The sequence below is a fragment of the Protopterus annectens genome, chromosome 6.part0, assembly GCF_019279795.1.
Source record: "Protopterus annectens isolate FY-2018-M chromosome 6.part0, PAN1.0, whole genome shotgun sequence".
Taxonomy (NCBI): Eukaryota; Metazoa; Chordata; order Ceratodontiformes; family Protopteridae; genus Protopterus; species Protopterus annectens.
The window spans coordinates 724,305,553-724,319,915 of NC_056737.1; the positions used below are offsets into that span (position 1 = coordinate 724,305,553).

The 14,363-nt window shown below is 37.6% G+C and overlaps 1 protein-coding gene across 3 annotated transcripts in view; it reads right to left on the bottom strand.

Annotated features, from left to right (window-relative positions):
- WDHD1 (WD repeat and HMG-box DNA binding protein 1) overlaps positions 1-14,363 on the bottom strand; it is a 2,322,801-nt gene that overhangs the window by 1,202,474 nt on the left and 1,105,964 nt on the right. For all 3 annotated transcript variants that reach the window (XM_044074408.1, XM_044074407.1, XM_044074406.1), the window contains exon 12: positions 11,510-11,691. In XM_044074408.1, coding sequence (XP_043930343.1) covers positions 11,510-11,691 — 182 coding nt within the window. The remainder of the gene's footprint in view (positions 1-11,509; positions 11,692-14,363) is intronic.

Here is a 14,363-nt window from a genome sequence, read left to right on the forward strand (position 1 = left end):
ACCAACCACATACAGCAGTCAGATGCACGCCTTCCTTAAGCCTCCATTTCATTTCTTAATTAGGCTTCTCTCTTTCAAAATAGGTTTAATAGGAACTACTCCTTTGAGCCCTGGAAATAAATTAGCTCTGAGGTTCGTGATCCATTTGCTTTCTTCCTTTTCAGTTTTGTTGACAATGTCTCCTCCACGGAGGTTAGTAGTCACAGTTGAGATCACCATAAAGCTAAATGAATGCCCTGGATTTTCAGACACATGTCCATATAGGGCATTGGTTACCAGTTTATTCTTGATGTCTAACAGGTGGCGAAGTATCCGTTCCTTAAACAATATTGGATTATCTGAGTTTTTCTTCGCTACACCAAAGAATTGGACTATAAAGTGTTTTTTAATGGAGCAGCTACTAAAACAACATCTAGAAGTCACACAACGCTTATTAACAGCTATAAAGGAGCAATGTGGTAATATGCAGCAAGAGTGTAATGTCACTTTAACAGAGACCCAGGAACAAATATTTACTTTGCATTCAACGCCTGGTGCATCGCCAAACCGTCCGTCGGCTAGCAATTGTTCATCCGGTTTTATTGGAGGAAGAAACAACAGCAGTACAGGAAACAAAAAGGCAGCTTTTCCACCTTCGAACCCTATATTGAATGCTGGAGATGGCAATAAGGTACTGTCTAATAACAACAAAAAAATGTTATACTGATTTAAAAGACATTTTGCAAGCTCCTAGTTTTTCAACTGTTGTAAAATCCAATATTAAGGACATGGGTAGTTTGAACCAGCAATTTTCAGAATTTGAAAAGACGCTTAAACAATTTAAAACGTTACAGATGGACAACGCCTTTTTAGAGAGATGCTTGGAACTTGAGCAAGTACCAAAAGGGCTACGAATTTTTAAACTACCTTATGGCTTCGAGATTGATAATGAACTTTTTGATGAACTGTTTAGACTATACGACAGAACTGGTTTGGACTTAATGCGCCTTATTATAAGAAATAATATTAAATTGAATAAACTGAACTCAGTTTTAACAGATTTAGATAAAAGCATAAGAAAAAATGTATTGTTTGAAGTTAACAAACATCGTTTAGACAGCATACTTATTAATATGGATAAATTTATTATGAAGGGTCTAGAATACACAAACAAGAAACTACTAAGGGACAGTAATGATTACAGTAACAAACAGGTTTACACACATTTCAAAGAATATAAAACTTTAAGACAAAAACAATATCCTGAAGTGGAAGAGTCCAGTCAGAACACTGGATTTGATAGGGAAGGTTACAATATAGACAGAAATCAGTTTAACAGGAAGAAAAGTGTAGTTAATCCTGATAATGACAATGTTTTTTTTAGATTAACCTGTACTAAGGTGGTCCGAAAGGCTACGTGATCGATACCAAGGGCAACTACGGTATCAGACACGGTACAGGAACTTCCAAACGAAAAGAAAAAATCTACACTATTAGTAAATAATGATGCTTATGCATTTAATGAACTGACAAATTACAGTTTCATTTGTGACAAATCTAATACTGAAGGATTCGATACGACAACAGTGCTTGATGTTTTAGATGGGAATGAACATAGTTCTAACATAGAAATTGACACTGTATATCCTTTAGTAGATTTAAATAATATAGAAGGAAGAACAACTGAATGTTCCATTATTAGTGTAGGCAGATTTACTATGTATAACTACACTGGAGCAAATTTTGGTACAGATTATGTCTCTCTATTTAAGAGAGGTTTCACATTTGTTCCGAATTTTAAACATGATGTAGGTAGAATTCTTATTAATTTAAAGGTTTACACAAGGTTGTTAAATTTAAAAATGTTTTTTGCAAACCAAAGCAACAGAACAGAACCCGATACAGTAAGTTTTAGTTTGAAAAGATGTAGCACCTTTATTCCACCTCAAAATCCTATGATACAGATATTTGAGATGTTGTGCGAAGCACAATTCCGAAGAGAGTTCAAAAAATTCACAATAACGGAGGATAATCTTACCCAAACTGAAAGATTTTGTTTAAGGGAACTGAGAACTAATAAAAACTACAGAGTAATGAAGCCAGATAAAGGTAGCAGGGTGGTGATTATGACCGAAACAGATTACATTCACAGAATGACACATTTGTTAAGTGATGATGATACTTATGATAAAGTATCAAAATTTGAGATGAATCGAGCTTACACTAAGATAGATTGGATTTTATTTGATTTTATGTTAGAAGGAACGATAGACAAAGATGAATATGATTATTTTACAGTAGAGTAGCCAGTAACCCCCTCAGTTTTTGGTATTCCAAAAACACACAAGGATACCAATAATCCGCCTTTCAGGCCAATAGTTTCAGTAAAGGGGTCTAAATTACAAGCAGTAGCAAAGTATACAGACCATAATTGCAAGGATATTCTTAATTTATTTCCTCACATTATTAAAGATTCGTGGCATTGTATAGATATGGTGAGACATTATAATATTGAGCAAAACATGGACAATATTATTATGGTAACCATAGATGTAATTAATTTGTTTTCGGTGATTCTGCATGATTTGGGTCTGGAAATGTTTGAGGCTACCTTAGAAAAATATAGTGGATTACATACGGTAAAGTGCAAATTATTGGTAGATTTAATGGAAATTGTCTTGTTAAACAATTTTATGTACATGGAGGGAGAATATTATAGACAGCTAACTCGGGTAGCAATGGGGGCAAGGTGTGCACGCATATATGCCAACTTAGTACTAGCCCAATGGGAGACTAACTGTATTTTTACATCTATACACTGGTCTAATATTACTTTCTATGCCAGATACCTAGATGACATCATTTTATTTTGTAAGGGGTCTCCAGAAAAGCTTAATGACTTTATCCAATTTCTGGGCACTACATCACCTTTTTTAAAATTTACTAGCCACATACAGGGTAAAACGTGAATTTTTGGATGTCTTTTTCTATGTTATGAATGGTACAATAGAGTCCAACATTTTTAGAAAAAAGACTTATTCAAATTCTTTTTTACATTATAGCAGTTGCCACCCACACTTTCAAAAAAAGAATCTTGTGAAGGGGCAAATGGTAAGATTATCACGTATTGTTAGTGAGGACGATAAGATTTAATCAGGGATTAGAAATTCTTACTAATATGTTTTTGGACAGGGGATACCCACTAAATTTACTAAAACAATTGAAAGATGAAGTTAGAAAGAAAAGGAACACTACATTCAGACCTATTATTAAATTTGGTTTATGTAACAAACTGAATGAAAATATAGGTATTAACAGAAGAGATGCCTTCATTTTACCATACAATGAACAATCAGAAGGAATTGTCAAAATATTAAAAGATAGCTGGATGAGTGTTTTTATTAACAATGAAGAGTTTTACCATACAATAGGGCCTTTTCCTAAGGTTAGCTTTAGCCGTGGTATGAATTTAAAGGAATACATGGAATACAATGCTAGGGACCAGACATTTAATATGTCAAAAATGAATAAATGTGGTTTCTGCAAATGTTGCAAGTTTATCAATGATGGACCATATGTTATGGTTCAAGGATATGGAAAATCGATTAAATGTTCAGGACACGGTGGTCTACTTAGCTACATGTACATCATGCCCAGCATTTTATGTAGGTAAAACTATAAGGAAACTGAAGGAACGTATAATGGAACACAATAGAGATATTAAAAACAAAAGAATTGTGAATTCATTATACGCCCATAGTACTAAATGTAATAATTTTAGGAGATTCATATTCTTTGTCATAGACAAAATTCCTACATATGGACAAAAAGGTGGTGATTTAAATGCCTTGCTAGAAGCCAAAGAATGTCTTTGGCAGTTGAGACTAAATGCAGGTTCATTTCCTGGTATCAATGGTCAAATTTCTATAGCAAGTATTTTAAAGCTTAAATCTTATGTTATTTAACTAAACAATATGTTTTTTAATCAAATGTATTTTAACACTATTTTTTAATTTATATTTCAAGCGACACTGCTTAACATCTTACCCAAATGGATTATAGCCACACTTGTTTACATTCATTAATTCTTTGTAAAGGAAGCTTTTTAGTGACAAAACCCAAGAAAAATATGCTGGTTTAACTATATGTATATATATATTTGTTATGACATATGTATATAAATATAAAAATAATACACACTATAGATCAAAGCAAGTAACATTTTGATAGTCTGTTTATTATGCTATTTATTTCAATGGATTGTTGTTTATTAATTCTTTTTAAAGTTTGTCTGACTCTTTAGGTGTAGTGAGCAAATATATTTATTTATTTTCTTACTTTTTTATATATATATATATAAATATTTTATACATATATTTTTAAAAGGTTCTACAAGGCTTTGTATTATCCATTTATTTAAATATTTTATTGTTTGAATTTAATTGCACAACAATTCCAAGAAGTTTAGTAATTGGCTGTTTATTTAAATGGAGAAAGCACAAGCTTTCAGAAGTACTCTGAGGATGCCCTTATGTTTTAGAGGGTGAAAGCGCTTAGTATTGTCGTTCATTTGTTGTTTTTTGTTGTTTTTGTGAACAATAAATCCTGACTGAGTGACTTCTGAGAGCCTTTTTTGATTTACAAGTATATCCAGTCACGTTTTTTTGATACAAGTAAAATGTCCTCTGCAGACTGCCTCAGGGCTCTATCCCTGTATTCGGTCTCCTACAGGATGTTGAGGGGAGATCTATGCCTGGCATACAGGTCATTGTCAGATCCCACTCTGATGGACCTCCTGCATATCCACAAAACAAACTGCACCAGATTTATCCATTCTAAAGACTTAAACCTAGCCTGTGATATAAACAGGGCCTGCTGGAGACAGAGGTATGTATCCCAGAGACTACCCCATCTATGGAACAGGCTCCCCATCCATATGAAGCACAGTTCCTCCCTAACTCAATTCAAGTGCAACTTGGAAAATTGGATGGGAAACCGGATATTCATCCCTGGTTTGGCACCTATGTCTCTAATGGACACAGGCAACCTGTAAATGGTTCATCTCCCAGTCTCATGCTTACACTTATCAAGGGTATCAGAACTTGTCATATATTTGGGATGCATGGCTAGGCTTAAAAAGGCCCTTGCGGTCATTAGCCTAGTAAACACCTATAAACCTATGAGGAAGTCAGGGGGAGCATTCCAAGACATTTTGTAACCCTCTGAATGATGGGCAGAACCTATCTGTCCAACATTATGGATTGTCAGATTGGCAGAGAGAGGGGGATGGCTACTGAGATAAAGCAAACTGGGAGAGGAGGCATATAATTATAAAGAGGCTGATTTGCCAGGAAAGGAGAGTTTACAACCCTCAGAATCCTGCTGAGACTTATCTTGAAAGTTTCTTTATTGGTCTTTTACCATTTTGAGAAGACTGGTCCTTATGAATAAAGGGGACAGCCTTGGATGGGTAGTTTCTCTGAAATTTAGGAACAGGAGAAACAACGATTTGTCTAAAGTCATGCATGACTTACCTTTTTCCTGCAAGATATTGAAAAGCTCTTCAGTTGCAGAACAGAAGTGATGCTGCCTATCCAAAGGGGAGTTGAGCAGCTTTGCTTCGTCTTCAGCCTTTACCTGAAGATGTCGAATTCAGGAAAACACGTGAAGAACTAAGCCAGTAGTAGCTGCTCTGGAAAAGGCATCTCAAGCACCATAGCTGCACTTATCAGAATGCCTAGCAACCTGAGAAATAGAGTTGAGAGGCAGCACATTTAGCTTCAACGTCACCAAAATCTGAAAGTACCTTACCCAAGTTACCTAGAAAAGACAAAAGCTATCTGATCATATGGGTTTGGAAACTAACAGAACAATCAGCTGAAGAAAATGCACATTCAGAGGACTCTCTAATAGACAAAACAGAAACATCTAGGTCAGGCTGGACAGCAGAAGCCTTGTGCTTAGCCTTCTTTAACCAATGGTAATGATTAGATGTAGGGGACGAGAAGCCTCAGATGACATTGTGAATGCATGAGGTCTTTGTCTGATTTTATAAATACATTTTTAAATAAGAGTGATGGCTGCAGAGAATCTTAAAGGGCAAAGGACTGACAGTTAAGCACAGTGTTTGTAATTACGCTTTGCCCTTAGACAAGAAAGACTTTTCAAATAGTGATCCCTGTGAGTAATTTGCCTCCCACAGTCACATTTCTCCATCTTCAATGACACGTATAATAAATTAAGATGCAACAGTAAGAGGAGGAAGGGTCTGCAGTAAGGTACTTACCTGCCTAATGCCTAGAAAGCTACGCAAATTGCATATCACAGACTGAAGATGAAGCAAAGTTCTGCATTCAGGCTGCCTGGAAATAAGTTCCAAGGTAATTTGTGCCTGAAAGTCCCTTATGTACATCCTGACTTTGGGCTTAGGTCATACGTTGGATGCACGGTGCAAGAAGAAAGCTTCCAAGCTTTGGTATGATGGCCAGACGTATTGCTGTCTTTGGCAGCATAGCCTATATATGTCAGTAATACTGCAACAGTAATCTTGAAAGGAAACCTGCTATTGTTGGATGAGGAAGAGTGTTAACTGCTGTGCTAATGAATATTTTAAATTTCTGAGGGGAGGTGCCATCAAGAGTAGGCAGTGATGCATTATATCATTTAATACCAAAATATGCTTGTACTTTTCGGAACAGCTTTGGTTCTGATGTCATTACAGTTTACTTTGCCCTCAGATATGAGAATTTCACCTCTCATTTTTTAATTTACATGTGTGACTGAGGGAGAGGTAACTCATGATAAGAGGTGTTCATTAGATAGATTCCTTCCACTGTTCCCAACCTTCATTTTGTTTTGTTTTGTTTTTCATTAGGGATTTTAAGTACAAAGTAAATGAAGGGCAGTAGTGATCATTTAATCTTTTACTTCTAACTGGGAGGTGTCTGTTCTTCAAAAAATATAGTAGTGCACTGAAAAATGGACAAGGCTTGCATGGGGTTGTCAGAATGGTAAAGAGAGGTGCATTCTACATTAGAATTAGGTTGTCAAGCACCAGAGGTTCTTTGGAGACTGAGGAAAGGTCCTGTAATAACTACTAAAGGTGGAATACTGCAAGTTTTAAAGGTAAGGGTGGGTTGAATGGGAGGTGCACTGGGGAGACATTATGCTTCCAAACCTGTGGTGGCGTGAAGTCTAATAGGGTGCTATTTTTAGTAACTGGGGTAGGTTAGCTGGGAGAGTTAACTAGCTGGAGGAGTTTTTGCTGTGCTGGAACACGATTAACCTGAGACTATTATGGACTTAGGAGAGCAATGTAAAAATTTCCAGTTAGTAATCTATGTCATTTCTTTTAGTCATATTTAAGATTTCGTGAACTGTGGATTGAGAGGTTGGTACCAGACTGAGATGAATGTACATGATTACATGTACCATTGTTTGACTACTTATTGTTAAGGCTAATGTCCAATCTGAATAATTGTCATTTGTAGAGGAATTCTGCACTATTAATTGGCTTAGTATTTGAAAGGGGTGTTCATTAGCAGCATTATGCTCCCATATATTTTGGCCTAGTCTCCTAACATGCATGTGGCAGTTATTTTTGTTGCTTTCCTGTAGTGTTTTGGTGTTTTATTTATTTTGTACACATGCTGAATCTTTCACCCATGTCTCAGCTACTCTTCATTTATATGGTTGATTTTTCAATTATTCAGGACATAGTCAAACTTATTTCTAATCCTCTGAACATTTAGGTGACAAATTTTAGAAACATTCATATTACTGAGAGGATTTAGGTGGGTTGCTTGAAAAGCAATCATTGACTAATGCTGCAGTAATGTGGGCTTGGGGGGGGGGGCGGTGATATGGCACTGGCATAATTGCCTTAGTAGTTACCTGAGCCTCTGACAGAGATGGTACAGAACCTGTGTTTGGGATGATGTCTCCATAAACAAAGGAAGGCAAGATAGCACAATGTGATAAGGGAATGTTAAGTTTTATTGGTATTTTTAATGTAATGCCAGTCTGATGTTCAGAGTGGCAAACCATAGTGTGTTAGTATGGGAAGCAGATTACCAGGTTAAATTTCAAATTATTTACTGAACTGGCTTGTTGAGAGGGTTAGATTGTGTTTGGGTTTATCAGCATTAATGTTATAACTGCCCAAAACAAACAAAAACGTGAACCAAAGTAATGGAGTAAGAATGAATGTTAAGAGCTGAATAGTGGTAGTATGAATAAGCTGTCTGGAGGTTGTATGAGTTGCACAATGGCTGACACCTGATGCTAGTATTACTGTATTTCTAGTGTGGTATGACAGACATTAAAAGAGAAGTGCTAGGTTTCGTTTAAGCAGATTGAGTTGTTTGGGAAACAAAGAGAGATTGCAGATCTGTAACTTGATTTGTGCACTTTTTGAGTGTTTTGACTGGATGAGAATGATTTTCCTCATTTGATTATTTGTAGTTGATTGTTTCTGATTTTAAAAAGCAGGTGTGTTACACTTTTGTAATTTTACTGGTCTGAAGAAGCGGTGTTGTACAGCAAAAGCGTTCATTACATGCATTTTATTTTGTTTGTGTCTTTCGGCTTTTCCCGGTTAGGGGTTGCCACAATGGAACTCCGGTCCGCTAATGATTGGCAGTAGATTTTTATGTGCTGGCTTGCCGGGCCTAATGTACAACCTTCAACGAAGGAATGCCCATTTACGCATATCGCCACACAGAAGACGCTCTGAGAATCGAACGGGCAACGTCTAACTGTAAGGCGACAATGCTACCGCAGCACATTTTATTATTTTTATTAAAATCATTTTACTATTTCAGTCGTGGTATGTCAAGTAATTATGGAAAACTTCCTTAAAGATAAAAGAAGTGAAGTGAATTGTGGGTGAGAAAAGTGGTATGCAAAAAAACAGGCAAGACTACATTGGTAAACAGAACTTCCTTAGCTTTATTTTTAACATTTAACACTCCTCATTAAAATTATACTTCATCCAAGACTCTCAAGTACAGAAGTTAACTGTAGCTGGCTTTTAAAAAGATAAAATGACAGTGGTACAGGGATACATTAAATGTACTAGCATAGTTTGAATCAGATAAAAGTCAGGGAATACTGAGATCCACAATAGCAAACTACATGCACTGATGCACTAGTTCTTTTGCAATCAAGTGAATTAAGTTAATATGAATGGGTAACCTGTAATAATTGCTGTGTTGATTACCAAGAAAACCAGAGGCACTCAGTTGCTTCCTACAAGTTGGCCAACCTGTAAGAAAATTGTGTGAACAAAAAAAAAAATCTACATCCCCAGTTCCAGTAAAGAAATAATGTCCAAGAAGACTGATTTGAGTTGAAGAATTTGCATGTCCAGGTTCATCTGAAGCTCTGTGAGATCTTGCTTCTGCCTCCCTAGCCTTCTGCAGCCAATTCCATACAGCATAACACTGGAAGTTTTCATCTTTGCTGGTCTGAATGTTCAGGGAGACCTTTGGCTGTGAGACGGGGACTGTATTAAAAAGGCAGCCCAGCCAGAGCTATCTGCAGAGTATTCAAAAGTGCTGTCCTGTACAACATGCTACATCGACCTAGTCCCCTCAACCACCCATGAATGTGTAGTTTTGTTGTCACCCAGTTGGACACTACATATGTCTAATTACCTATAGTTTTTAATATGTCACATTCACAATCTGCAAGAACATTTGAACTACACTAGTGAGTCTGAGAAAGTTGCAGTACTCTGATATCATGTTTTATAATTACTGAAGTAAGCAAAGCCATGCAAGAGAAGAGATTCTTCAGATGCCTAAACTGTAGTCCACTCTTTCTCCATAAAATCCATTAACATAACCTGCTCTAAGGCAAGGTTAATAAGACATAGGGAAAGCAGAAACCTCAGGATGGAAGCTGCTTGGTGTAAGTAAGGAATAGGAAGGCTAGGGAACTGCAAGGCACTGCTCATCAGTTACAGGTATAAAATCAAGATGTAAACGTCTATGACCACAGTACATTTTTCTAGCACCTTTGGTTTTCAGTCAGTCCACCTAGACAATGCTCAACACTTACTCGCTTCCTTTTGATAACACAGCAACTGCACTTGCCAGAATATCATGAATTAAGCTATGCATACGAAGTATGGTACTAATCACACCCTTCGGCTACACTTAATTCTTTACTGCTAGACTCTGAACTTTACTACTTCGGACCTTCTCTCATTTGCTATTATCAAAGTTTGGGTATAAAGGGCAATAACTATTCAGGCAGTTTGAAACAGTTCAGCAATGTGGGGAGTGGTGATAATCAGTAGAGGAGAATGACACAGATTCAAAGCTATGCCAAACTATATAATTTTGGAGCAACCTACAACTGCTGATTTTCAATTGCAGTTTGATAATGAGCACATCAGTTGTCAGGAGTCAATGGATTCATCTAGCCCATGTAAAAAGCAATACTCTGAAAAATAAAGCAGGGCCATAGATCCTGGTTGCAGTTTACTCTTAAGAGCACAAGGCTGTCAGGTCTCTGTGTAACCAAACACCTAGTTAGCAGCTAATACTCGTCTCTCAAGACACTGTGCTGTTTGAGCAGCCTGGTGTATTGGACAGTATTCAATAGGGAAGTATGTACAGATGGAGTGACAACCAGAGGTGTTTAATGAGATATCTGGTAAAGAAAGGAGTGGTGGCACAATAACACTTAAGGAAGATAAGAAAACTCATATAAAAAGAATCTCAACTTTAATTTCCATCTCAAGTGATGGATAACAGAAAAATTCAGTGCTAACTAAAGCATCCTCACTTTGGTTTCAAGGCCAGAATACAAGCAGCACATTACAGTCTGTTGTTAATTCACATCTAATGTAAACCCTTTACTGCAACAGTTTTACCACAGAAGTGAAACCACGATAACTGACATGTTCAGAGTGAAGATCAAATCCCTCACCAGCCAAGTACATTTACATCTCTGCCTGATGGTGTTCTTTTAGATTATGACAACTATTCAGTGGTCATTCTGCACATGAATCAGCACACTAAACGTTAAACCACTAAAAGCTTGTAAAAGTATTAGCATAGGACAGTTAAGTACTACTCCCCATAGAAATATCACTTATTTGTAACAGCACTGTGAAATATGTGCAAATCCACACAATAAAAGCCTGTAAAAACATTAAGACTAATGAAAAAATACAAACTGGTAAAACCACAGGAAAAAGCAGCGATAACTTTAAAAAACAGAATGGGCCCTCATATATTCGATTTCACTTATGTACCATTACCTGAAATGCAAATACACAAAATAGTGACAAATACTTGTGTGCTGCCTATTGCCAACCAAATAAAAATTATCTCTAGAGCTACACTTTTTATCACAAGGAGCAATAAAAAATAACTAATTTTCTTTATTGTCAAAGATCAAGATGGTAGAATCTGAATTTTAGGCAACTGAAGCAGGGTATGAATATCTAGAAATAGTTCAATGTAAAATTGTTCTAAAAGGGCACATGAACTCATATAGAACAAAGTACAATACTTGCCATAAAGCGATGCATTAGATGTGCAGGGGTAGATCCAGGCTGAAGGGGTCTTTGTCTAGGTGTTGGCATAGGTCCATCATAAACAGCCTTAACAGGTGCTGCCAATGAAGAGATTTTTGTACCAAGAGCTTGATCTTCATCAGCTTCCTCACCAGCACCAACAGGCTGAAGAGGCACACTATCTACAAACAGAAATATTAGCAAACCATGAAGTTAAAACATGCAATGAATTAAGTAGTTAAACAGCAAAGTACCCCACTTGAGAACAGTAATGAGAGTTACTTACTGTAATGGTAAGTCTTTGAGACTGATAAAAGCAAGGAAAAGGTAAGTTCCCAAAATTATATCAATTAGGCCTCACTAGAAAAGGAAGGAGGCTGGAAGGTGGGGAGCAGAGAAAGAATGAAAATGGACAATGCAGATGCATTGTTATGGTGAGTACATAACGTCTTTATCTGATGTTGTCATTTTCATTAATTTCTCAAATGATGGGGCAGAGTCCTCAGCCAGATAAAGCTTGGGTGGTCCTCATGGAAGGACATTCCGGAGTACAGAGGAACCAAATGCTTCCCTATTTCTGTATAGTACATCTAACCTGTAATGAGCAATAAAGGTATGAGAAGAGGACCAAGTGGCAACTGCACAAATATCATCTATGGAAGCTCTTGACCAGAAGACCGATGAGATGGCTACAGATCTTGTGGAAGGAGCTTTGTGGGGCTTGGGTAAAACTAAAACTTCTTTCTTTACAGTCAAAGGCTATACAGTCAGTTAACCATTTGGCTAGAGTTCCTTTAGAAACTGCTTTACCCAGTTTGTTCTTGGAAAAAAATACAAATAATTGATCAGATTTTCTGAAATCCTATTTTCTGTGTAAATAAAACCTGAGCAACCAATGTACATCCAGAAGCTGCAGCATATATTCTTCTTTGTTTGAAAATTTAGGGAAGAACACAGGTAAACTGATGACCTGACCTAAGTCAGACTCGGAAGCTACCACAGGTAGAAAGGATGGGTTTGTATGTAATGGGACCCTATCTTCATAAATATGGAGGTCTTGCAGAAAGGGCTAGGAGTTTGGATAGTAGTGTAGCAGAGGTTATAGTGATCAGAAAAATTGTTTTCTAGAACAAAACCTAAGGCCAAACTTAGAAGAAGATTCAAAGGGAGGTTAAGTAACAGCCTGTAAGAGAATAGTGAAATCTGAAAAGGGATTTACAATCTTTAACTGGGGTCTGAGTAAAAAGGTACCTTTAAATAAGGTCTTGTGTAATCTTGAGGAAGCCATGGAAGACCGATTCTCTCCTGAGTGAAAATTTGAAATGGCAGCTAGTTGAACTTTAATAGTAGAATATCTCGTCCTGGTATTAAAAATGAAGGCTAAAATGTTGAGAACTGCCAAGAGCGGGATGGAGAAAGGATCCAAACCTCTCTGAAGGGCCCAGATCTTTTCCGTTTACTCTTGTTAATTTTTCTTGTGGACGAAAATCTGTCAAACTTGGGAAGAAAGTCTGGGCTGCCTAGCCATCACTGGTATTTGAGGCTGTTGATGTCTGTATGTTGAATCCCTGTCAGGTGAGATACAAGGTCTGGACGTGGATCTAGTACCCAATCTGGATAAATAAAATGAGGTCAGAGGAAAGGAAATCACACTTGATAAGGCCAAAAGGGTGCAATGATGAGGACTGTGCTTTTCAACTGGATGCTTTCTGTAGTAATTTGGGGATAAGTGGTAATGGGGAATAAGCATAAAGGAGACCAGAGGGACAATTTGTGGACTACAGCATCTCTTGGTGACTCATCCTCTGGAGGAATCAGGATGAAGAAACTGCTGCACTTTCTGTTGAGGGGAGAAGCAAATATCACAGCAAGACTATCCCCATCGACCAAAAAAGTCTTCCATCACTCTGATTGAGAGACCACTCGTGAGACATCAAAATGGACCTGCTTAGTCTGTCTGCATGCACTTTGGTTTTCCCCAGTATGTGCACTGCCAAAAGAAAAAGACAAGAAAATATTGCCCACTGCCACACTCTCATTGCCTCTCGACATAATGGGTAAGATCTGGTTCCCCTCTGTTTGTTGATGCACCAAACCACTGACATGTCTGTTTGTATCTCAATTATCTCTAAAGGTAGAACATCTTGAAAAGCCTGCAATGTTAGTAGGACAGCTCTCATTTCCAGAACATTGAAGTGCAAATTGGGCCTGTTCTGGGGACCACACACCATGGACTGTCCTTCCCAAGAAATAAACCCCCCACCCAATTTGCGAGGTGCCCATGGTGATTGTGGCTACTGGCTGAGGGAGAACGAAGGGAAGACCCTGAAAAATTTTTTCTGACTGACTCCACCAAAGATAACATTCCTTGTAAAGTTTGGAAATCTTTTGTAAAGTTTGGAAATCTTAACTGAGGGTGCTCAGAGGATGCTGAAGACAAGACCAATGTGCAGAAAGAGTCCACTGAAGGACACACACACATGATACCTGGCTAACAGGACTACAGTTATCATTGATGCCCATTGATCCGAATACTTGGAGGACTAATCTTGCTGTAAGATAAGAAAAGGAGATCACTTTTATGACCTGCGACCTGACCGTGTAAACCCCCGTCAGAGGAATGGAAGCTATCTGGTTGGTCATGTCTAGACAAACACCTATGAACTCCAGAGAGTGAATAGGGGAAAGCTGTGATTTGGTGCAATTCACTGTGAGGACCAAATTACGACATCACTGGAGCAAGGAATCCCTCACTTGAATCAAGAGATGCCTGGATGGGGTGGTCAAGATACAGTCATCTAGATATGGAAACACCCGCAATCCCAGCAGTCTCAGGTGAGCCGCTACCACCGCC